General features: G+C 48.9%; 2 protein-coding genes across 4 annotated transcripts in view; both read right to left on the bottom strand.

Moving 5' to 3' along the window:
• Positions 1-6,622, bottom strand: part of LOC310754978 (uncharacterized protein) — a gene marked incomplete at its 5' end in the record, with an annotated part of 118,521 nt that extends 111,899 nt beyond the window's left edge. Inside the window, 3 exons of one of the 3 annotated variants that reach the window (XM_083631643.1) lie at positions 3,605-3,686; positions 4,297-4,732; positions 5,926-6,622. In XM_083631643.1, the coding sequence (XP_083487769.1) occupies positions 3,605-3,686; positions 4,297-4,713 (499 nt within the window). Of the gene's footprint in view, positions 1-3,604; positions 3,687-4,296; positions 4,733-5,925 lie in introns of those variants that run through there. The other 2 variants (XM_083631644.1, XM_083631642.1) reach the window with 2 other exon arrangements.
• A 4,432-nt stretch (positions 6,623-11,054) lies between these two features.
• Positions 11,055-24,881, bottom strand: LOC310754980 (uncharacterized protein). Its single transcript, XM_083631647.1, has 5 exons — positions 24,448-24,881; positions 24,160-24,241; positions 23,800-23,882; positions 19,386-19,512; positions 11,055-12,436 (listed from the first exon to the last, which is right to left on the bottom strand). The coding sequence occupies exons 1-5, from the start codon at positions 24,841-24,843 to the stop codon at positions 11,457-11,459; spliced, it is 1,668 nt and encodes a 555-aa protein (XP_083487773.1). The 5' UTR covers positions 24,844-24,881; the 3' UTR covers positions 11,055-11,456.
• Positions 24,882-25,210: the final 329 nt, after the last annotated feature.

The raw sequence follows: 25,210 nt of genomic DNA, 5'->3' as shown, positions 1-25,210 counted from the left end.
ACCTGCTCTGGGTCAGGACTCTGTGCCTCAGCAGCAGGTTCAACCTCTACCTCTTCCTCATCAGCAGAGTCAAGCAGACTCTCTGAAAGAACATCAGGGTTCCCATGTATGCGTGTCCATCCATTTTACTCACAGAACTCAGCACTGCTGCTGAGCAGAATCCTGGACTGATTGCCTGTTGGATAGGCAAATCTCCACCCCTTGGTCCCTGGCTCATACCCACAGAAAATCATCTTTTGGGACCTAGGGCCACCCTTTCTGAGCTTGGCCTTTGGCACAAGGACCCAGGCCTCGCAGCCTGAGTACAGCTGGGTTAAAGTGGTTCTGTTATGTCTTCTGTCAAGGTCATGCTGACTATAAGAAGAGGCCAGAAGGAGCCTAGGTTTCTCTTTCTCGTTCTATCTCTCTTCCTTCTGGTGTTCTGTACATAGTAAGCTGAGTGTTAAGGTTTAGACATTTTAAGTTGTGGTAAGTTTCAGTTAAGTTTGCTGCAACTGGATTTCTTATGGACAGGGCCAATCCTGAATGTTTTGGATGTGGGACCATTATGCTCATTTGTCTTCAGTAGCAGTAAAGCTCTGCTGGATGAAATACAATTGCCTCTGGTCTATTTTGGGGAATCCTGTGAAAACTAAGGTTTTAGAGAAAAACCTAACTGTGAATGAGAGAGAGAAGCTTCAGGAGTCAGGACTAACATTGGTTAAGAAAGTGAAATATTTAGGGGTTAACATGACTGCCAAAAATGTGAATTTATTTCATCATCAACCTTTTATTCGACCGTCAGTCAGAAAAAGTACATTTGTCAATACACAGTTAAAACATCCAGGAAGATTTTAAAACTTAGCCAAAACTAAAATGGGCTAAACAGATAGCCCCATATCAATACAATCAATTATAGTCTTGCGACGCTTAAAAGCTAAAAAAAGAAATTTGGCCACCAAAGAAGGTATAACTCTAGTGACATTATTCAGCAAGTATAAAACCTGGTTTTCTCCGGGTAGGAAGCTAAATTGACATAGGTGTGGGTCTATAAAATTTTGTCTAAGCTCTGCATAAGAAGGGCAAGTCAAGAGAATGTGTTCGGTGGACTCAACCACACCCATGGCACAATGACAGGTTCTCTGGGCGTATGGTACTCCCCTGTACCTTCCCCACAATATCGCAGAGTCAAGGACATTTAATCTAGCCGCTGTAAGAAGTCTGCGGTATTCAACATAGTGGATTTCTGCAAGGTAGGGGGCTGGTATGGTCCGATAAATCTGGTCCCCTAGGAACATCCCTGGTTTTACCAGGGCTAGTGAATTTATTTAAGGATAATTATGAAAAATGTTGGATTGAAGTGAAACAGGATTTAGAAATATGGACAAATTTGAAGTTATCATTGTTAGGTCGAATTGCTGTGATAAAAATGAATGTGTTGCCAAGGATTTTGTTTTTGTTTCAAACATTGCAAATTTTGGATAAGATGGACTGTTTCAAGAAGTGGCAGAAAGATATTTACAGATTTGTTTGGCAGGGCAAGAAGCCTCGAATAAAATTTAAGATATTAACTGATGCCAAAGAAAGAGGTGGATTTGCCCTGCCAGACCTTAAACTTTATTATGAATCAGCTGCTTTTTGCTGGCTGAGAGAATGGCTGCTTCTTGAAAACACAGACGTGTTGGATCTAGAAGGCTTCAATAATGCATTTGGCTGGCATGCATATTTGTGGTACGATAAGGTAAAAGCACATAAAGCATTTAAAAATCATATTGTTAGAAAAGCATTGTTTAATGTTTGGATAAGGTATAAGGATTTGTTAGAAAAGAAAACCCCAAGATGGTTGTCACCAATGGAAGCGAAGGCACAGAAAAAACTCAATATGGAGGCCAAACGGCCAAAATATTGGGAAATTCTGGAACAAGATGGAGACAGAATAAAATTGCAGAGCTTTGAAAAATTGAAAAACAAAGTGCGAGATTGGCTCCATTATTACCAAATAATGGAGGCATTTAATTTGGACAAAAAAGTTGGTTTCCAGGTGGAAAAATCAAAATTGGAAACAGAATTCTTAGATTCCAAAATCAAGAATTTGTCAAGAATGTATAACTTGCTGTTGAAATGGAACACTCAGGATGAAATGGTGAAATCAGCTATGATTAAATGGGCATAAGACGTTGGACATAACATAATGATGGCTGACTGGGAACAGTTATGGACTACAGGTATGAAATTCACGGCATGTAATGCCCTAAGAGAAAACTTAATGAAAATGATTTATAGGTGGTACATGACACCAGTCAAGCTTGCAAAAATTTACTATTTGCCCGACAATAAATGTTGGAAATGTAATGAGACTGAAGGTACATTCTTTCACCTTTGGTGGACATGCCCAAGGATTAAGACATTCTGGGAGATGATTTATAACGAAATGAAAAAGGTATTCAAATATACCTTTTTGAAGAAGGGAGGTGTGAGGAGGTCGCTGAAATAAGTGAATGAAAGATAAGATATTGAAATTGTTTGATGTGTTTTAAACTGTTTTTGTTTTGTTTTGTTTTGTTAGTTTAATGTGTTAGTGCTATGTAGTGTTTTTGTATTGTATTGTATTTGTATTGTATTGTTCATTTTTTTGTAGTGTTTAAATTGTTGGAAAAGTAATAAATATTATTTATATATATATTTTGGGGGATCCTGCAACGTCTTTACATTTTCACTCTGGTAACTATACATTGGAGTTCTGCCTGGATCAATACTGAGTAGAATTCCATGACAGGGTCTTCCTCCATGAAATCAGCTGCCAAAAGAGAAGGCCCCCAGCTCCCCACAGCTTTCCAAGTCCCTCCTCTCTGGGGTTTCTGGCAAGCGATGCACCAGTGTGCAAGTGTGCAGCCTGCCTTTGCTCCTCCATGTCAGACGTCTCCTGGCTCTGAGAGACAAGCAGGGAGGGGGGCTTCTGGCAGAAGGAGAGGGAGCCCCCAGTGGCTCCTCCTTCTCCTGACTCACCTCTGCCTCTCGACCTTCCTCTCCCACTCGTCTCCTTCCTCTTCTGCCTCCGATTCTGGACTGCATTCTGCCTCAGTCTCCCAGCTCACTAAGCCCTGTTATCCCTTCAGCTTCTGACACCTCCTCTTCCCAGGCTTCTCCCTCTTCTCCATCTGACCGCTCATCCTTCCTCCACCTCCACTCCTTGGGCTGAGACATCTTCTCTTCCTGGTTCCCCGGCTGCTTCCTCCCACCATTCCTCTGTGCCCAACCAGTCCATGACATTGCTCCATCCCTCAGCCTCTGTCCCCACAAGGCAGCTTCCCCTGACCTGATCTGGTTCCACAGCTGCTGCTTCCCTTCTGCCCCCATGAAAAGGTGGATCAGGAGGTTTTGCCGGCACCATTCTGTCTCCTGCAAAAGAAAAAATGTAAGCAGGATGCCAGGAGTGCCTGCTTCTCTCACAGGTGAAGCAGGGCATCTCTAACTACAGATGGGCCTTTCAGAAAGCCTTACCTGGTGAGTGCATTTGGACGCTTATGCCCATTTCATATGTTAGTTATGCAAAAATATATCTCCCCTCCTCTGGACCCTTGGTTCCGAATGCCTCCAAACAGAGAAAAACCGCCTTCCTCCTTACCCAGTGGCCTCTCTCTGGTGTCCAACGGAGGCCTCTCTGCCTCACAGGAATCCAGGTCCATTTCCTCAAAACGATCCTTTTCCTGAAAGAGCAACAAGGATTCAAAACAGAAAATTAATGACAAGAAATAGCAGAAAGAAAATTAAGGGTGTGAGATCTCATTCCATGGATGCCTTCCCAGCAAAAGGATGGGCCATCAGTAGAGCATTATGGGATGTTCTTCATTCTCTTTCGAGCCCCTAATAATAATAATAATTTTTAATTTGTTCTCCACCTTCCCTGGCCAGAGCCAATCTTTTGGCGGCTAACATCATAAATCTAACACAGTATACAAAGAATATAAGAACAGGCAATCGATTAATTAAAATACTTCTTAAAATTAGTTCAAAACAAATTAAAATCTGGACAGACGGCAGTCCACTGGTAAAATTGAGAGTGGTTAATATTCGCTAGGGCCAACTACTGTTACCACCGGCCTTATAAAGGAGGTGTGAGCGGGCTAGGAAGCCTCTTTAATGCTTATTCTTGTACTGAAAGAAAAGAATCAGACTGAACCCTGAACAAAGGCCTGGCGCATGTCAAATCCCGCAGTGCCCTGGTCTCTTGTGAGAGAGCGTTCCACCAGGCCGGAGCCACATCCGAAAAGGCCCTGGCTCTGGTCAAGGTAGTATCCAGAGGAAAGTCTCCCTCACCTGCTTTCTCTCTGCCTGCTTCGTCTCCTCTGCCTGACTCAGGAGGAAACCTTCGGCCAGGGCCACCGCCTGGGAACTGGTCTCCGCTCCACACTCCCTCACCCAGCTCTCCATCTCCGGTGGAAGGACAGCCAGGAACTGCTCCAAGATCACCAGGTCCAGCATCTCAGCTTTCGTGTGCCTTTCTGGCTTCAGCCACTGAAGGTCAAGGTGGTAGAATTGGCTACAAACCTCTCGGGGTCCTTTGGCCTCCTGGCAGCAGAACTGCCTCACCTGCTGGCTCTGCACCTCTGAGCAAAGGGTGTCCTCCTCATCCAGGATCTTCAGCACAGAGTTTTCCCAGAATCCCCCACTGCTCCCAGTTTGGTTGGCATGGCCTCTTCCTTCTTCAGGGCCAGCTGGGTCTTGCTCATCCATCTGTGCTCTCAGGAAGCCTCTGAGAGATCAGAAGGTATCCTTTGGTCTTCTGCCAAGTTCTGTCCGTCTTAATGAGAAGCTCTAGCAAATCCTACAAAGCAAATACATTGTTCTGTTACAGAATTTGTAGGTCAGGAGAAGAAACAGATCCCTGAACAAGCATGGATGAGTCTTGCCAGGAATCAGGACTGGACGGCACCAGAGCCCAAACCGTGAGATACCTTTTTGAAAAGAAAGAGAAGGAGGAATGCAAAATGTGGAGGCAACTGAAGGGATTTCTGGGAGATGAATCAGCCTGGCTGCTCCTGCCTTCCAGTCAATGCATGAAATCAGAACTGACTGACAAGGGAGTCATTTGAAAAATGGATGCTTGGCTCTAGAGGGGGTCCTCACCTGGGGGTCCTCAGGAGTTGCTCTCCCCTGACCCCCACTTCCGGGCACATTTCTCCCCTGCTTCTGTCTCCTTTTCTTGCACTTGGACTCTCTGCCGCTCTCAAGACAGACTCCTGGGGTGGGGTCCCTTTTTCTTTGCTCTGAGGGCCAGGTATGTATCTAGTCAACCCCCTGAGGGCCAAGTGGGTGGGGCCAAAGACATCTCCTTTGAAATTCAGGCAGCAAATTTATTATTATTATTCTCTTAGATGGCTTAACACACGCACAGCCATTGATGCCAAGGTCCCTGGAGGCTCAGTGAGTAGCAGCGCCCATTTCCGGCTGCTTTGCCAGCAACAATCCCTTTGGGACAGAGAGGATGTGGTCCTGGGATGCCATGCTCTGGGTGCGAGGGGATTGCTGCCGTGGCCTCCGTGGGGAGCTGCCCTGGGAGACACTGGGAAACTGGTTCCCAATGCAGCAGCCAGACTATGGGCTGGGATCCCTCTCTTTATTCCTGGCCTCTCTTTCCCACCTTTTTTTTGGGGGGGGGCTAGTCCACCTCCTTGTCCAGCTTTGGAAAACCATTTGCACCTGTTTCCTCTGTTGTGCAATGGGACTCTTTTGTTTAAAGAAGGAGACTTCGTGGGAGTCATTGTTTTTCTGAAGGGGGGGCCAAAGGCCAAAAGAGTTTGGGATCCTCTGATCTGCAGGAAGGAGAGTGCTGCAGACCTGGCCCCTCCCTGGCAGGACCCTCTCCTCCCTGACTTGCCCCCCCCCTGCAGGAGCAGATCAGGCCCCCCAAGGAATCCTCCCCTGCTGCAGCCCTGGGACCCCCACCAGATCCCAGAGAGAGGGGAGACTCACCAGATCCCAGGAGGGGAGAGCGAGGCAGCCCTTGCAGGAGAGACACCTAAGCAGGAAAGGACTGGGGAGGGAGGGGCCTTGGCTCTGGAGGACCCGGCCCCCTCTGGCTTCCTGTCCTCTCTAGGAAGGCAGCTCGGTTCCCTTTAACCCTTGCAATGCCAAGCCCACCCAGGCCTGTAGCCAGGCAGAACTTCAGATTTCCATGATTTCCTGCTATTTGCGATGGCTGTAGAGGGCCAGCTGCCCCCCTGGCGAGGCCACTGCCCGCCTCTCCTCTTGGCTGGGCCCTGAGCACCTCCCTGCCTTGGCCTGCAGCCCCATCTTCTCGCAGGCTTCCTTCCCCTCGGCTGCCCCGCCTAGGCGAGCCCGGAGGAGGAGGAGGAGGAGGAAAGAGCAGCTCGCCTTCCTCAGAGCAGCCTGCCAGCGGAGACACAGGCCGGCCGGAGGATTGGCCGCCTTTCTCGGGCTATTTCGGAGCGCTTTGGCCCAAGCTGCCTCTCAACTGCCGGATCAGCGGAAGCAGCCGCCTCCTCGCCCTCCCAGCCAATAGGCAGCCGAGCTTCCCGCAGTCCACAGTCGCCTGCCCAATCAGCAGACACGCCCGTCCCGCCCAAAAGCAGGGAGAATTCAGCGGGAGCCAGAAAAGGTCCTCTCACACGCGGGAAAGCAGATGGTTGACCTGAAGGTCTCAGGATTAAACGCGGTTCTGCAGGCACAGCTTCCCTCCAGTTCAGTTGCTGCACTTCAGGGAGATGTTCAGGTTTCCAGAATAGATAGTGAAAGGCTGAACTCTCTTTCTGCTGCTTCTCTCTCATCCCTTCAGTTATGAGGGGTCTTTCCGTGAGGTACTTTTGACACAGCCCAGCTTCCTTCACAGCGAGGGGCCACTTTTCTCTTAGCAATCCCACTCCTGAGGTATTTTCCTTTGTATGCCAGACCCAGGGGATCCTCTCAGCCCTTGCCACGGACTTGGGAATCTCCTTTTCCTAGCAGATCTCTCTCCTCCTGACTGGAAGGAGACTCCAGAAGAAGAGGAGAGTCTTCCCACAGCTTCTCCCTCCAGCTTCACTCCCATCTGAATACTCCCTTCAGACCCTCAACATGGTCTCCCCATCTCAGCTGTGAGGCTCCTTCCTCTGGCTCCATAGATATCTCCTCAGAGCGGATGATCCACTCAGATCAGAGCCACTTCTCCCTCCCTCCCTCCACCCTCTCCCCATCCCCATCTTCTCTGGATCATCCCTCTCTCCCATCTCAAATCCAGCCCTTTCTAAAAATCCCCTCAGAAATGGCCCTCTTTATTTTCCCTCCATCCCTCTCTTGTTGGGTAGCCAATCAGAGAGAGGCCCTGGCCCTCTGGTGGAGTTGTGAGGGACGTGGGTTGCCTTTACCTTTACACCCCAGACTGAGGGACGCAGGTGGCACTGTAGTCTAAACCACAGAGCCAATCAGAAGTTTGGTGGTTCGAACCCCCACGACGGGGTGAGCTCCCGTTGCTCGGTCCCTGCTCCTGCCAACCTAGCAGTTCGAAAGCACGTCAAAGTGCAAGTAGATAAATAGGTACCGCTCTGGCGGGAAGGTAAACGGCATTTCCGTGCGCTGCTCTGGTTCGCCAGAAGCAGCTTAGCCATGCTGGCCACATGACCCGGAAGCTGTACGCCGGGTCCCTCTGCCAATAAAGCAAGACGAGCGCCGCAACCCCAGAGCCATCCACGACTGGACCTAACAGTCAGGGCTCCCTTTACCTTTTACACCCCAGACTCTGCTGTCCGTCCCAGCAACCAACTGCCCAGGCAGGCCTTGCAATCTCCCCACTGCTTGAGCTCCCCCGCAAAGGGTGAAATATACTCGGAGTATTGATTTCATGCTCTTTATTTCAGCTCCTAGTATACAGTGAATGAATTTCCCCCCAAACCTCTGGCTATATATACATTATTTATACAATGGGTCCCACGTGATTGGCTGATTCATGTCCCCTCCTAGAGCCTGAATGGACAGTTCCTACAGGCCAAAAAGGTTGCTGCCTTCTGGATCCTACCTGCATATTGTTCTAGGATCCAAGCTCAGTACATATAGGAGGTTTGCATTCATTGTCCTCAATGTACGCTGGTTGCCTACGTCGAAGTTGATGCCTGGGGTGTTCCTCGGTTGGGGGTTCTGGTTCTGGCTCATGTTCCAGGGCTGCTGGGTGCTCAGGGCCATTTGGTGTGGCACAGCCGGCCCACTCAGTCACAACTCTGGTTCCTGTGGCCGCTCGGCCTTGGCGGTCATCTCTGTGCAGAGTGGCTCTGCCTCCCCCACCCACTCCTCCTGCTCTATGGGCCTCACCGCCCAGCTGCCCCCTTGGGGCCCTTCTGTCCGGCCCTTCTCCCAGTTTTCTCCCAGGAACGGTCGCTGTAGCTCACCGCAGTGGCGGTGTCAGCATTGCCCACCCCCCTGCCCGTTAGCACCTCATAATACATGGGGCAAGTCGCCCTGGTGACTGTGGCAGTTACCCATGACGGCCTGCCCTGAAATTCTTTGTGTACACTGGGTCCGGGGGTCCATGCTTCACCCCGCCGCTGCCTCGTCCTGAGCTCTGTTGGGGTGAAGGTGGTCAAGTCTTATTGTGAGGTGTTGGCCTTTAATCGTTCCGCTGGGCTCTGGCCGGTTGTTGTGCTGGGATTGCTGTGCTGAGCTAGAAGGAATGTGGTGAGGTGGTACTCCCAGCCCCCTTGCGTCATGCGGCAGAGAAGAAGAAGATGAAGAGGAGTTTGGATTTGAAATCCCGCTTTATCACTCCCCTTCAGGAGTCTCAAAGTGGCTAACATTCTCCTTTCCCTTCCTCCCCCACAACAAACACTCTGTGAGGTGAGTGGGGCTGCAAGACTTCAGAGAAGTGTGGCTGGCCCAAGGTCACCCAGCAGCTGCAGGTGGAGGAGCGGAGACGCGAACCCGGTTCAGCAGATTACGAGACTACGGCTCTTAACCACTACACCACACTGGCTCTCGGTGGTCTCGGGTATCTTTGGTGCTCTGCACTGTGTGCTCTGCTTTGCTATTGGTGGTTGGGTGGAAGGGTGGCAAGCAGACGTGGCGGGTGGCATTTTACACTGTGAAAGTCTGGAACTCCTCTGACGTGAATGCAGGTCTGTTGTCTGAGACGAGGGTGTCAGGAAGCCCGTGGGTCATGAACAGCCTACGTAGTACCCAGATGGCCACGGCCATAGAAATGGAACCATTCCAGGGTGACCTCCAGTCATTTGGTGTTGGAGTCCACCACTACAAAGGATGTTTTTCCCTGGAAGGGGCCAACGAAGTACATGCGCAGACAGGACCATGGCTCTTGGGTGGACTCCCAGGACTGGATGGGGGCCCTCAGGGGATCCAGGTGGGACTCCTGGTAGGTCTGGCAGTATTTAAACCAGGCCTCTATCTCTCCGTTGATCCGGGGCCACTACACGTAACTCCTTGCAAGGGCCTTCATTCTCACTAACCCTGGGTGTCTCTCGTGTTTGGCTGTGAGGAACTTTTGGCGGAGTGGCTGGGGAACTGCCACCCTCCTCCCACATAAAAGCCCTGGGCTGTTACTGGGCCATCCCTGCCACACCCAGTCCAGGACCTGGGAGATGACCCTATCTTTCTTGGAGTGGCACACTAGTTCCTGCACCTGATTGGGGCAATCGGGAAGCAGCTCCAGGTTCATGACCTCTTGCGCGGGCACTGGGTTGGGGTTGGTCTATGGTAGTGGTAGCCGGCTGAGGGCATCCACATAGCCCATCGCCTTCCTGGGCTGATGGACCAGTGCATACTGGTAGCCAGCAAGGAAAATCAATGCGGGGGGACAGTACTTGGGGGGGGTCTGCTTCTCAGGGACTAACAGGCCGAGCAGCGGCTTGTGGTCAGTCACCACAATAAAGGGCGCCCGCGCATGAAATCATGAAAACACTTTACTCCCTTCACGATTGCGAGACCCTTCTTGTCAATTTGCGAGTAGTTCTGCTCAGCTGCGGTGAGGATCTGGGAAAAGTACGCCACCAGCACTTCTCTCCCATCTGAAAGTTGGTGCCCCAGGATGGCGCCAATGCCATAGGGCGAGACGTTGCATGCCAGCACCACCAGCAGCCTCTCGTCAAAGTGCGCCAGGACCGAGTTCAAGATGAGCAAGTCCTTGACTGCCTGGAATGTGGCCTCCTGGCATTGCCCCCACACCCACGAGGGCTGCTCGTCTAGGAGCCTGTGTAGGGGTTCCGCTACCGCCGCCTTATGAGGGAAGGCGTGGTAAAAGTTCAATAGACCCAAGGCGGCCTGGAGTTCGGCCTTACCCTTAGGTGCCAGGGTGTCGCAAATGGCCTGCACCTTGTTCCCGGTCGGGTGGACCCCGTCTGTATCCATCGTAAATCCCAGAAAGTCCACCTGGGGCACTCCTAGTAGACACTTTTCCCGCTTCATCTTGAGCCCAGCAGTCTGGAAACAGTGCAGGACAGTGCAGAGGCAGACCCTGAACTCCTTCGGCATGGGCCCAGCAATCAACACATCATTGAAGAAGGGAGTGACACCGGGAACCCCTTTGAGGAGAGAGTCCATTAGATTCTGGAAGATGCCTAGCGCCACGTTGATGCTGAATTGCTGTCGCTTGACCCAGAACGTGCCCCCGTGCTTTACAATCGTCTGTGCCTCAATGGTGGCCTCATCCACCAGCAACTGCTGACAGGATTGGGTCAAGTCCACCGGCACCAGGTACGTGTTGCAGCACCCCACTTGTCACTTTTCCCCAGGAAGGTGAGGAACCATGAAGGAGTACTGTTCAGGTTACGTCAGCAAAATCCACCTAACAGTTACATTGTTCAGCCGACATTTTACCAGCTTCCTCACATAAATATCACAGGGGACTTTGTCAAAAGCCTTATTGAAATCAAGATGCACTATTTCCACAGCTGTCCCCTGATCAACAAAGATTTTAACTCCATCCAAAAGAAGGGGAGGAGAGATTTCTCTGGCTTGACTTGTTTTTGAGAAAGCCATGCTTTCGTCCTGTATGTTTATATTGTGAAATCTTCAGACGAAGGGCACATAAATTTTAAAAACGATTATAAATAAGGATATTGACAAGCTGGAACATGTGCAAAGGAAGGTGATTCATGCATTTAATTTGTATACCCCCCTACCCAGCAGTACCAACTGAAATGAAATTTATGTGGGGGGATCAGGTAAGGCCCGCCTTGCACAATCAATCACATGATGCATGCGTGCCATTGGAATGGCAATGCCTATCAACTGGGTGGGTGCCCCCTCAAATATTTTGTTGGGGGGGCAAAGAACCCTTGGCCTCTAAGAGTTGGCTCCTAATCCCTACACCCCCAGGTCTAAGGACGGTTACGACATAAAAAGACAAAATAAAAACAAAAAATACACATCTGTAACCCCCCTCCCAACATTTTAAAAGGACATTAGATGTCAAAGGTCTACTTAAAAAGGTGCATATTAGCCTGATGTCTAAAGCTATACTGAAGGGTTTTTCCAAACTATGTATGAATTCTCTGATGCCTAGTGAGATGGGAGCTTTGACTGAAGCTCTTTCCACATTCCACACACTGATAGGGTTTCTCCCCTGTATGAATTCTTTGATGGGAGATAAGAGTGAAGTTCTTCCTGAAGCTCTTTCCACATTCCAGACACTGATAGGGTTTCTCCCCTGTATGAATTATTTGATGGGAAGTGAGATTGGAGTTCTTATTGAAGCTCTTTCCACATTGCATACACTGATAGGGTTTCTCTCCCGTATGAATTCTTTGATGGAAAGTGAGACTGTGGCTGTGACTGAAGCTCTTTCCACATTCCACACACTGATGTGGTTTCTCCCCTGTATGAATTCTTTGATGCACAGTGAGTTGGGAGCTCTGACTGAAGCTCTTTCCACATTCCATGCACTGATAGGGTTTCTCCCCTGCATGAATTCTCTGATGGGAAGTCAGAGAGGAGCTATGAGTGAAGCTCTTTCCACATTCCACACATTGATAGGGTTTCTCACCTGTATGAATTCTTTGGTGGAAAGTGAGACTGTGGCTCTGACTGAAGCTCTTTCCACATTCCACACACTGATAGGGTTTCTCCCCTGTATGAATTTTTTGATGGGAAATGAGATGGGAGCTCCTCCTGAAGTTCTTTCCACATTCGATGCACTGATAGGGTTTTCCCCCTGTATGAATTCTCTGATGCTTAGTGAGAATGTTGCTGTGACTGAAGCTTTTTCCACATTCCACACACTGATAGGGTTTCTCACTCGTATGAATTTTTTGATGGGAAGTGAGATGTGAGCTCCTCCTGAAACTCTTTCCGCATTCCACGCACTGATAGGGTCTCTCTCCTGTGTGAATTCTTTGTTGGGAAGTGGAGTGGGAGTTCTGACTGCAGCTTTCTCCACACTCCAAATTTTGATGTGGCTTCTCCTTTATGGGAATTTTGTTGTGGTCACCCTTGTTCTCGATTTCCAATTCATCACAATCTGCAATGGAGACAAAAAGGGATTAGAGCCTCAGGAAGAAATGGAGAAGAACTGAAGGGAGTTGGGTGTGTGTTCAATACCTTTTTTTGTTTATCAATATCCAACATATTTATTTTTAGATTCACATGGGTTGTTAAATGTGGCTTTGTTTGACATACAGTGGTACCTCTAGTTACGAACTTCTTTCATTCCGGTGGTCTGTTTTTAACTCAAAACTGTTCTTAACTAGAGGCGTGCTTTCACGAATGGGGCCTCTTGCTGCCGCTGCACTGCCGGCAAATGATTTCCGTTCTCATCCTAGCGCAAAATTCTCAAGCCAAGGTTGGAAAGATTAAACATGGGCTAAAACCCATGGTAACTGGACAGCGAACAATGGGAAAGTGTTATTTGGAGTGATGAGACCCAAATCTCCTTGCTTGGTAGTGATGGCATGAAATGCATGAGGAGAATGGGAGAAGATTTACATCCTACTTGCATTACACCGACCGTGAAACACCCAGTTGGTGTTAGTATTTTCATTCTCCCATTGCAGGGTCCTATGATCCTATATTTACATTCCTTGCTGTTGGGTGTATGGGAACGGAAGTTAGGATGATTTTACTTCCTCTCTTTGTCCTTCTCTTTTGACTTAGAGGAGATGGCCCTGTTTCTATGTTTTCTCTGCTGTAAATAAAATTCTCGATGCTACAATCCTGCACAGTCCGATATCGCTAAACTCTGCTAATGCATGCTCTCACCCCACGGTGGGGGCCGAAGTGTCATACTGGAAAGAGCCTGAAGGGTTGTTCCCATAGATAGTGTGATGATCTGGGGTTGTATGACAGAAAAAGGTGTGGGCAGAATTTGCATCATTAATGGTAATGTAAATGACCAAACCCCTTCATGGATCACTGCCTTGCCGTGGCGAAGGGGCTTGAATAACTCAGAGAAGCTATGAACTATGCCGAGCAGGGCACCCAAGATGGACAGGTCATAGTGGAGAGTTTTGACCCACCTGGAGGAGGAACCGGCAAGCCACTCCAGTATCCCTGCCAAGAAAACTCCATGGACAACGCGAAAGGAAAGTCCAATGCTGTAAAGAAAAATATTGCATAGGAACCTGGAATGTAAGAACCATGAACCTGGGTAAGTTGGATGTGGTCAAAAATGAGATGGCAAGAATAAATATTGACATCCTGGGCATCAGTGAACTAAAATGGACGGGAATGGGCAAATTCAGTTAGGATGACCATCATATCTACTACTGTGGGCAAGAATCCCATAAAAGAAATGGAGTAGCCCTCATAGTCAACAAAAGAGTGGTGAAAGCTGTACTGGGATGCAATCTCAAAAATGATAGAATGATCTCGATACGCATCCAAGGCAGACCTTTTAACATCAAGTAATCCAAGTTTATGCACCACCTACTGGTGCTGAAAAAACTGAAATTGACCAATTCTATGAAGACTTACAACACCTTATGGAAGTGACACCAAAGAAGGATGTTCTTCTCATTACAGGGGATTGGAATGCTAAAGTAGGGAATCAAGAGATAAAAGGAACAACTGGCAAGTTTGGCCTTGGAGATCAAAACGAAGCAGGGCAAAGGCTAACAGAGTTCTGTCAAGAGAACAAGCTGGTCATCACAAACACGCTTTTCCAACAACACAAGAGACGACTCTACACATGGACATCACCAGATGGGCAGCATCAAAATCAGATTGATTATGTTCTCTGCAGCCAAAGATGGAGAAGCTCTATACAGTCAGCAAAAACAAGACCTGGAGCTGACTGTGGCTCAGATCATCAGCTTCTTATGGCAAAATTCAGGCTTACTTTTTAAAAAAAGTTTTTTATTTATACAACAAGAAAAACAAACAAACAGCCAGGCTGGAGCAACAGTGAAAGCCCTCGGCTCAGACACCCCAAAGCAAGCATAGTACTGAAGGTGGTGCTGGAACTCCCGAACGGCCACGTGGTGGAGGAGTTTGCCTTGGTGGATTCAGGAGCATCCACGTCATTTTTCAGCAAAGAGTTTGCAGCGCAGCACCAACTGAACCTGAGGCCTTTGGACTTTCTGTTGCAAGTCACCACCATTGATGGCAGAGAGCTGTTGGGGGGTGAAGTGACCCATCAAACACCTCCCATGAGGATGCGAGTGTCTACCCACTCTGAGGTCATCGCCTTTCACGTGGCCACGTTGGCAAGCCCGCCTATCATACTGGCCATGAGCTGGTTGGCTCTGCACGATCCGGTGGTTTCCTGGCATCAACGATCTCTGACGTTCAGTTCAACGCACTGCATGGAGAACTGTCTGGGCCTAGAGCAACCGCGACCAGCAGAGGCCAGGATGGCAGCAGCATGCAAGGCAGGGATGACCAAGATTCCTCCGTATTATAGGGATCTGCAGGAGGTGTTCAGCAAGAAAGAGGCTGACACGTTGCCACCGCATTGACCATATGACTGCCAGATCAACCTGGTCCCGGGGGCCACGTTGCCGGTGGAGAAGCTCTACTCCATGTCGGAGGGAGAGATCAAGGATCTGAAGGACTTTATAAAGAAAAATCTAAAGAGAGGATTCATCAGGGAATCCAAAGTGGCAGGAGGGTGCCCCGTGTTCTTCGTGGACAAGCGGGGGACTAATGAGAAAAGATTGGTCGTAGATTACAGGGTCCTAAACAGCCTGACAGAACCTGTGGCCTTCCCGATGCCCCGGATCGACGATGTGTTAGCCAGGGTGCGGAAGGGGGAAATTTTCACCAAGTTGGACCTCCGAGGGGCCTACAACCTCATCAGAGTACGAGAGGGAGACGAATGGAAGACCACCATGTTCACACAACTTGTATGAACGAGTTGTATCTCGAGTTGAGTATCTCGTCATGCCTTTCGGTTTGCAGTCGGGGAGTCACTGTTTCCAAGCTTTCATGCATCACGTGCTTGGGCCGTTGCTGTACTGTAACTGCGTTTGCTTTTTGGACGATGTGCTAGTGTACTCAGACAACGAGAAACAGCATGTAGAAGACGTACGTCAAGTTCTGAGTAGACTCAAGGAGCACCGTTTGTGGGTGAAGTTGAAGAAGTGTCTGTTCCATGCGAAAGAGGTGGATTTCCTGGGTTACCGGCTGACAGACAAGGGGGTGGCCATGGATCCGGAGAAGGTCAAGGCAGTGGTCGAATGGAAGAGCCCAAAGAACCGGAAGGACGTCCAACGCTTCCTGGGGTTCAGCAATTTTTACAGAAAATTCATCAAGGGCTTCGCAAACTGACGGTGCCCATAACAAACTGCCTTAGTGTCAAGAAGAAGTTTGTGTGGATGGAGGAGGCGCAGAGGGGTTTCGAGGAGCTTAAGAGGGCGTTTGCGTCGGAGGAACAGCTGCTGCACGTCAATCCAGAGCGGCCGCTGCTAGTGGAGACGGATGCTTTGGACCGGGCGATAGGGGCCGTGTTGCTGCAGTTGGATGAGAAGAGGGAGTGGCGGCCATGTGCCTTTTTCTCGTGGAAATTGAAGAAGCCAGAGCAGAACTACACGATCTACGATAAAGAATTGCTTGCAATTGTCGCTGCGTTCAAGCAATGGCGGCATTTCCTGATTGGGGCGAGGCACCAAATTTTGGTGTGCACGGACCACAAGAACTTGGAGTACTGGTGCAAGGCTCGGGTGCTGTGCCAGAGGCAGATATGCTGGGCGGAGTTTTTTGCCAACTTTAACTTCAAGATTGAATACGTGCCAGGGGAACAGAATGTGAGGGCGGATGTGCTGTCCCGCAAACCGGAGTACCTGGGGAGCAAGGACCGCCGGTCGCTAAATTAATGTTCCCAGAAACACAGTGGACATGTGGGGGGGGGGGGCGCTGGTGAAAGATGATGAACTGCTGAGGCTGCTCAGAGAGGATGACTTTGCAAAGCAAAAGATGGAGAATTTAAGGCAAAAAGGGGGTGTCGAGGGTGGTTTCGAGGTGAAAGGGGGACTCCTATACTATAGGGGAGCTTTGTATGTCCCAGGTGAAACCCTCAGGAGCAGGATCCTTAAACAGCTCCATGACAGCTGCACGGCGGGGCATTTTGGGCAGCACAAAACCATGTTACTAGTTACCAGAGAATTCTGGTGGCCCAAGGTGAGGGAGGATGTAAAGGAATATGTGAGAGGGTGTGACACTTGCCAAAGGGCCAAAGGGGAAAGGGCGGCACCAGCAGGTTTGCTGGAACCTTTGCCCACACCAGGAAAGCCATGGGAGGTGGTTGCGGTGGACTTCATCACAGATCTGCCCAAGTCAAGGGGTAAAACAGCAATCATGGTGGTGGTGGACCTACTAACCAAAATGTGCCATTTTGTGGCTTGCTCGCATGCAGTGACGGCGGAAGAAACAGCCAAGCTGTTTGTTGAGCATGTGTTTAGGTTACATGGGGTACCTGCGAGGGTGGTCTTGGACAGGGGAACTCAGTTTACCTCACGTTTCTGGCGCAAACTCATGAGTTTGTTGCAAGTAGAGGTGAGTTTGACCACAGCGAGACATCCTGAAAGCAATGGGCAGGCGTAGAGGGCAAATGCTGTTTTGCAACAGTATTTGCGATGATATGTCAGTCAGAGACGACTGGGTGGATAAACTAGCTCTAGCAGAGTTTTCATACAACAACGCGGAGAATGTGTCCACAGGTATGAGTCCATTCCTTGCCAACCACAGGTGTCACCCGAGGGCTTTCCTGGGGAGAGGAGTCGTGGAGTGTGCCTGCGGCAGAACGTTTTGCGGAGGAAATGGAGGCGATCCACTTACAACTTCAATTGAACTTGGACAGGGCTAAGGAGGTCTACAAGAGGGAGGCCGACAAGCATCGACGACCAGGAGAAGTCATCTGGGTTGGGGACAAGGTGTGGTTGTCCACGCAAGGGTTGCCCTGGAAAGGAGGTTGTAAGAAGCTCAAACCTAGGAGGGTGGGGCCGTTTGAGGTGACCCAGCAGGTCCATCCGGTAGCATATAAATTGAGGCTGCCGGAGAGCATGAGGATACATCTGGTATTTCACAGGTCGCTCCTGTCCCCCTACAGGGAAGGGGGAATGAGGCAGGGTAGTGGGGATGGGGAACTTCCACCACCCGAAATGGAGGAGAGGGAGCAGTGCAACGAGGTTATGGAGATACTGGATTCTCGATGGAGTGGGGAACAGTTAGAGTATCTGGTGGCATGGGAAGGGGCCCCTAGCTCAGAGAATACCTGGGTACCGGAGGGTTGCTTCGCTGACGAGGGGTTAGTGGAGGAGTTCCACAATTTCTTCCCTGACAAACCCAATCCCAGGGGTAGGTTTGTCCAACAGGTGTTCGGGCCGACGGATGATGCAGAGGAGTTCGAGGGATTCCTACCGTCGGAAGAGGAGGAGGAAGACAAGGAAAGCGTTTATTGGGAAACCAGAGGAACTGGGGGTTTGCGGGAGGTTTTTGAGACCACGGATGAGGAGGAGGAGTTTTCCAGGTTTCACCCCCACCACTCCGGAGGAGGGAGAATTGGGTACAGGCGGTTCTCCCGAACGGGGAGGGGCCTTTGAGGAGGGGGTGGATGTCAAGGAATTGGAGGCTGCAGGGGAAACCACGAGGGAGGGAGACAAATATAGAGAGCCTAAGCCAGCATTCAGCAGTGTCTCTTCCTCGTCAGAAGGGGAAACTGGCAGGGGGGAGCCTAAAGCAGGACCCAGCCATTCACAGGGCAAAACGAAAAGGAAACATCATTTCCGGGAATGGGCTTGTTGGCAGCGTCACAGACGAAAGTCAGATGACTCATCTGGATAGCTGAGTATGGATGTCTGTGTTTGATCTCTCGTAAACGGCTTTGAAGCTGAACAATAAATCTTGTGAAGAGATGGCGCGAAGCCCGGAGTGTTGCTTTACTAGCTTATCAGCACCCTCACCCCTTACACCTCATGAGAAGAGAAGACCCCCTGGAAAAGACCCTGATGTTGGGAAAGATGGAGGGCAGGAGAAGGGGATGACAGAGGACGAGATGGTTGGAGAGTGTTCTCGAAGCTACCAGCATGAGTTTGACCAAACTGTGGGAGGCAGTGGAAGACAGGAATGCCTAGCGTTCTCTGGTCCATGGGGTCACGAAGAGTCGGACACGACTAAACAACTAAACAACAACAATATATATTTATATAAATATTTAGTTAGAAGCAATCCAGCAATAAAGCCCAATTAATAGAGGCAACAATTCCATCTTGGTTTCACATTATTACAGCTGCAGAATGAAAAAACTTGGTTCACTCCATGGGAAGGCGTTGTAAGGCCAGAATTAAAGCTAAAGGTTAACAAACTAAGTATTAATTGACATGGTGAGAATTTCTGTAGATCTCATTTTTTCTATGTCTTTCATGTTTCGTATTTATGGCTGCTGTTCTAATACATACGCTTTCATAAAAGTTACTGCATTGCATTCTTCATTAAATTATATTTCCATTGATAAACAATTTTATGGTATTACTCCCAAAAAAGTGGTGTTTTGAGCCATCAAACCTCAGAAATATACTTTTTGCAAGAGATTTCCACAATTTTGGCCACTACTATAAATTGTTTATTTTAAAGTTAATGTACTTTTTATATGGGGACAGATTGTTATTACTAATATTTTATGTGTATATATGTGTTGGAAGCCACACAGAGTGGCTGGGGCAACCCAGCCAGATGGGCAGGGGATAAATAAAAATTACTACTATTACTATTATTATTATCACCGATTCTACTACCTGAGATTCAATAAGCCTGGCTCTTCTCTGGGATGGATTTTGTTTGGCCCAGTCATGGCATCCCCTCCATCGCCAATGTCAGGTGTCTCTTGGGTCAACCCAAGAAAACAAAAACAGAAAACCTGACAGAAACTAGGTGTTGGAGGGGGCGCTGTTGAGCTCTGTGAAAATATATGAGGTTTGTCACATAGAGGTATTTTTTGAATTTCCAGGCAGATAGGACGATCCCACAGGGAGCCTTACCAAGAGAGGCCACGATACCACGATTCTCCTCCATGACGTCCTTATGCAGAGCTCTCTGGTCAGGATCCAGCAACGCCCACTCCTCATCCGTGAAACAAACAGCGACATCTTCAAAGCACACTGGACCCTAAAAGAAAAAGGGAGATGTCCTCCTCTGAGACAGCAGAAATATGATCTGCTACACAATGCTCTGTCTCCTTCCTTCCTGTTAATTGCTGCGTTGTTTCAATAGGATTGTTTTGCTGCACATTTGTATTATGGATGCCTATTTTGACGTTTTAATTGAATTATTTTATTCTGCTTTTAATTATGGGTATTCGTCTTTGTGCAAATAGGTGGTTCTCTTCCTTGTGGTTTTCAAGTCCTCCTGCCCACGCAGGGATTCCAGTTTAGCAGATGGAAGGATCGCCTTTCTCCTCTCCTCATGTCCTGTTCTGAAGAGGATCCTTCCCAGTGCCCTAGAGCCAAATTCCAGGGGTTCAAGGGGGCATGCTGTTGGGGCTAGCTAAGTGAATAACAAGGCCAGTGGAAGTGATGATATTCCAGCTGAACTATTTAAAATTTTAAAAGATGATGCTGTTAAGGTGCTACACTCAATATGCCAGCAAATTTGGAAAACTCAGCAGTGGCCAGAGGATTGGAGAAGATCAGTCTACATCCCAATCCCAAAGAAGGGAAGTGCCAAAGAATGCTCCAACTACCGCACAATTGCACTCATTTCACACGCTAGCAAGGTTATGCTTAAAATTCTACAAGGAAGGCTCAAGCAGTATGTGGACCGAGAACTCCCAGAAGTGCAAGCTGGATTTTGAAGAGGCAGAGGAACCAGAGACCAAATTGCAAACATGCGCTGGATTATGGAGAAAGCTAGAGAGTTCCAGAAAGACATCTACTTCTGCTTCATTGACTACGCAAAAGCCTTTGACTGTGTCGACCACAGCAAACTATGGCAAGTTCTTAAAGAAATGGGAGTGCTTGATCACCTCATCTGTCTCCTGAGAAATCTCTATGTGGGACAAGAAGCTACAGTTAGAACTGGATATGGAACAACTGATTGGTTCAAAATTGGGAAAGGAGTACGGCAAGGCTGTATATTATCCCCCTGCTTATCCAACTTATATGCAGAATTCATCATGCGAAAGGCTGGGCTGGATGAATCCGAAGCCGGAATTAAGATTGTCGGAAGAAATATCAACAACCTCAGATATGCAAATGACACAACCTTGATGGCAGAAAGTGAGGAGGAATTAAAGAACCTTTTAATGAGGGTGAAAGAGGAGAGCGCAGAATATGGTCTGAAGCTCAACATCAAAAAAACGAAGATCATGGCCACTGGTCCCATCACCTCCTGGCAAATAGAAGGGGAAGAAATGGAGGCAGTGAAAGATTTTACTTTCTTGGGCTCCCTGATCACTGCAGATGGTGACAGCAGTCACAAAATTAAAAGACGCCTGCTCCTTGGGAGAAAGGCGATGGCAAACCTTGACAGCATCTTAAAAAGCAGAGACATCACCATACCAACATAGGTCCGTATAGTTAAAGCCATGGTCTTCCCAGTAGTGATGTATGGAAGTGAGAGCTGGACCATCAAGAAGGCTGATCGCCGAAGAATTGATGCTTTTGAATTCTGGTGCTGGAGGAGACTCTTGAGAGTCCCATGGACTGCAAGAAGATCAAACGTATCCATTCTTAAGGAAATCAGCCCTGAGTGCTCACTGGAAGGACAGATCGTGAAGCTGAGGCTCCAATACTTTGGCCACCTCATGAGAAGAGAAGACTCCCTGGAAAAGACCCTGATGTTGGGAAAGATGGAGGGCACAAGGAGAAGGGGACGACAGAGGACGAGATGGTTGGACACTGTTCTTGAAGCTACAAACATGAGTCTGACCAAACTGCGGGAGGCAGTAGAAGACAGGAGTGCCTGGCGTGCTCTGGTCCATGGGGTCACAAAGAGTCGGACACGACTAAACGACTAAACGACGACAACAACGAAGTGAATCCTGGACACTATTTGTTATCGTCTGTCCACTGCTTAGAAGCCTATTTTAGCATTCATTGATGAATATAGAAATACAAGAAGCCTAGTTTGGATGGCCATCTGTCTTGGATTATCTAGCTGAGACTCCTGCAATGCAGGGGGTTGGACTTGATGACCCTTGGGGTCCCTTTCAACTCTAGGATTCCATGAAAACTGCAACTACCGATGAATCCTACAGGCGACATTCACATGGAATCACAGAGTTATATGGGCAGGAAATCCCACAGTTCACAGCTGGAGTTAACTCCTTATCAGCGAGAACACGATATTCACAATCTTGGCTGAGTTTCAGGCTGAATGAGAACAGCAGCTCATTCCCTGAGGGTCTGTCAGTTTGCACCGTCACTCAATTAATGGACTAGTTGTCTAGGTGGAAGTTTCTTTAGTGTGGAGAGATTTGAAAAGTGAGATGATATAGTGCAAAGTTTGTTGATGTGGTCTGGTAAAGAAGTGCTCTGTTGAATATTCTGTTGGAGAGATTTGCTATAAAGCGAGGTTTTCAGGTCTTGGTTGTCAGTGTTTGTAAAAAGCAAAAAAGGAGGAAAAGGTTCTGACCTCCCTTTGTCTCCTCAGCCTGGTCCTCGGACCCTTGTCAGCACAAAAAGAGTCCACGAGAATATCCTTGCAGAGTTTTATTCTTAAAAGTCTTTGTGCAAAACACGACTGAATAACTATACACACCAGCACTAACCAACCAAACACCAGCTTCAGCCTCAAACTAACATTTCTCACTTTATATATACAACCTGCTGCAGGCCGCTGAGTCATGCTGACCCAGCTGTATTCGCATTAAAGAAACAGCGGCCATTTTAGCCGTGACATTGGTTTATATGTTTGTGGAGTTTATATACTATTAGTAAGCTAACCAAACTAAGATAAGGTGATAAGGTTTATAAGATAGCTGTTTTGATGAGTGAGTTGTGTTTTTTCCTTAACTGTGTCAGGTTTCATAGGTAGCCTTTTGTTTTCTTCTAATGTGAGGGACAACATTTCATTTTCGGAGTCAGGATGTTGTTCTGCTGCTCACAGAAGCTTCTGGTCAGACTGTGTCGTCTGCTGGTGAACTGTAGGTCTACCAACCAAAGGCTAGGATTTATTCTTGTCGAAGGAAAGTGTACATGCAATGTTTTTCCAGAGGTGTTTTGCATATCAATACTTCCTGCACTTAATAAATGGGGGGACTGTCAGTCTGCATTTCTTAGTGGAGATAGCATTGATCTGATATGTAGAGCTCTTTCCTATTCTAGTTACCGTATTTTTCGCTCTTTTGGACGCACCGGACCATAGAAGGGGGAGAATAGGGGGGAATTTTTTTTTCTTGTTCTCCCCCTCAAAAACAAGGTGCGTTCATGGTGCGTTCAAGAGCAGGTTGGGGAACCTTGCCGCTGCCCCCCGAGCTTGTGGGGCTGGCGGTGGGAGGAAGCGCTGCTTTCCCCCACCACCAGCCTCAAAGATCCCTGAAGCCTTTGGAGCGCAGCTGCACTCCAAAGGCTTGAGGCTTTTAGGGACTACCTTGGTAGCCTCCGCAGGGCGACAGGGTGCCTTCACCCCGCCGCCCTGCAGAGGCTTTGCGCAGCCATCCCGAAGCTGGAACAGCGAGACAAAGGGCAGCGCAGCGCCCCGTCTCACTTTTTTGGCTTCGGGGACAGCAGGCTGCTATCTGCAAGCCTTGGGAGCCCGGCAGGAACTCCCACCGGGCTCCGAAGACTTGTGGAGAGCTGCCCGAAGCCCGGGGTGCACGGCGCCGCACTCCCCGGGCTTCGGGCTGCAGGCAGCTGTCCGCCGGGACCTCTCTCGCACTCCAGGCTTCAGCGAAAGCCTGCATTTGCTCCATAGGACGCACACACTTTTCCCCTTCATTTTTGGAGGGGAAAAAGTGTGTCGTATAGAGCGAAAAATAAAGTAATTCAAGAGGGTTCCGGAAGCTTCTCTGCAAAAAAGAAACAGTCAGAAGGTTCGTAAGGTTTGGATCATTCCTTCAGAGTACAGCTGGTTTAAAGAGGTTCTGTCAACTCTTCTGTCAAGGTCATGCTGACCCCCGGTGGCTCCTCCTCCTGACTCTCCTCTGCCTCTCGACCTTCCTCCTCCCACTCGCCTCCTTCCTCTTCTGCCTCCGATTCTGGACTGCATTCTGCCTCAGAGTCTCCCAGCTCACTAAGCCCTGTTGCCCCTTCAGCTTCTGACACCTCCTCTTCCCAGGCTTCTCCCTCTTCTCCCTCTGATCACTCATCCTTCCTCCACCTTCACTCCTTGGGCTGAGACATCTTCCCTTCCTGGTTCCCCAGCTGCTTCCTCCCACCATTCCTCTGTGCCCAACCAGTCCATGACATTGCTCCATCCCTCGGCCTCTGTCCCCACAAGCCAGCTTCGCCTGACCTGATCTGGTTCCACAGCCGCTGTTTCTCTTCTGCCCCCATGAAAAGGTGGATAGGGAGGTCCTGCCAGCATCCTTCTGTCACCTGCAAGAGAGAAAAGGTAAGCAGGATGCCAGGAGTGCCTGCTTCTCTCACAGGTGAAACGGGGCATCTCTAACTACAGATGGGCCTTTGAGAAAGCCGTACCTGCTGAGTGCATTTGGACGTTTGTGCCCATTTCATATGTTAGTTGTATAAAAATACACCTCCCCTCCTCTGGACCCTTGACCCCAACTGTCCCCCCCCCAAAAAAAGAACCCACAGATTAGTTGGGAAACCAACCGAATGAGACCAAACAGAGAAAAACCACCTTCCTCCTTACCCAGAGGCTTCTCTCTGGTGTCCAACGGAGGCCTCTCTGCCTCACAGGAATCTAGGTCCATTTCTACAAAATGATCATTTCCCTGAAAAAGAAACAAGGATTCAAAACAGAGAATGAATGGTGAGAAATGTTAGAAAGGGAATTACAAAGTCAAAAACTGTAAGGGTGTGAAATCTTATTCCATGGATGCCTTCCCAGGAAAAGGAAGAGCTACCAGTAGAGCATTATGGGATGTTCTCCGTCCTGTTTGGAACCCCTTGGGAGTATCCAGAGGAAAGTCTCTCTCACCTGCTTTCTCTCCTCTGCCTGACTCAGGAGGAAACCTTCGGCCAGGGCAACCGCCTGGGAACTGGTCTCCGCTCCACAGTCCCTCACCCAGCTCTCCATCTCCGGGGGAAGGACAGCCAGGAACTGCTCCAAGATCACCATGTCCAGCATCTCAGCTTTCGTGTGCCTTTCTGGCTTCAACCACTGGTGGCAAAAGTGGTAGAGTCGGCTGCAAACCTCTCGGGGTCCTTTGGCCTCCTGGCAGCAGAACTGTCTCAACTGCTGGCTCTGCACCTCTGAGCGGAGGGTGTCCTCCTCACCCAGGATCTTCTGCCCAGAGTTTTCCCAGGATCCCCCACTGCTCCCAGTTTGGTTGGCATGGCCTCTTCCTGCTCCAGCTGAATCTTGTTCATCCATCTGTGCTCTCAGGAAGTCTCTAAGAGATCAGAAGAAACCCTTTGGTCTTCTGTCAAGTTCTACCTGTGTTAATGAGAATTGCTAGCAAATCTCTATGTGGGACAAGAAGCTACAGTTCGAACTGGATATGGAACTGATTCTTTCAAAATTGGGAAAGGAGTATGACAAGGGTGTATATTGTCTCCCTGCTTATCCAACTTATATGCAGAATTCATCATGTGAAAGGCTGGACTGGATGAATCCCAAGCCGGAATTAAGATTGCAGGAAGAAATATAAACAATCTCAGATATGCAGATGACACAACCTTGATGGCAGAAAGTGAGGAGGAATTAAAGAACCTTTTATTGAGGGTGAAAGAGGAGAGCG

Source organism: Podarcis filfolensis (assembly GCF_964270895.1).
Source record: "Podarcis filfolensis genome assembly, contig: HAP1_SCAFFOLD_61, whole genome shotgun sequence".
Lineage (NCBI taxonomy): Eukaryota > Metazoa > Chordata > Lepidosauria > Squamata > Lacertidae > Podarcis > Podarcis filfolensis.
The sequence above is the reverse complement of the archived record's forward strand: the minus strand, read 5'-3'. Positions and strand labels throughout refer to the sequence as shown.

Excerpts from the sequence above, each read along its gene's own strand:
- LOC310754980 (XM_083631647.1), bottom strand. The coding sequence starts at position 24,843 with ATGGATGAACAAGATTCAGCTGGAGCAGGAAGAGGCCATGCCAACCAA. Across the intron at positions 23,883-24,159 it reads CACCAGAGAGAAGCCTCTGG|GTGACAGAAGGATGCTGGCA; the intron begins GTAAGGAGGAAG and ends TCTCTCTTGCAG. Across the intron at positions 12,437-19,385 it reads TGGTATCGTGGCCTCTCTTG|ATTGTGATGAATTGGAAATC; the intron begins GTAAGGCTCCCT and ends TCTCCATTGCAG.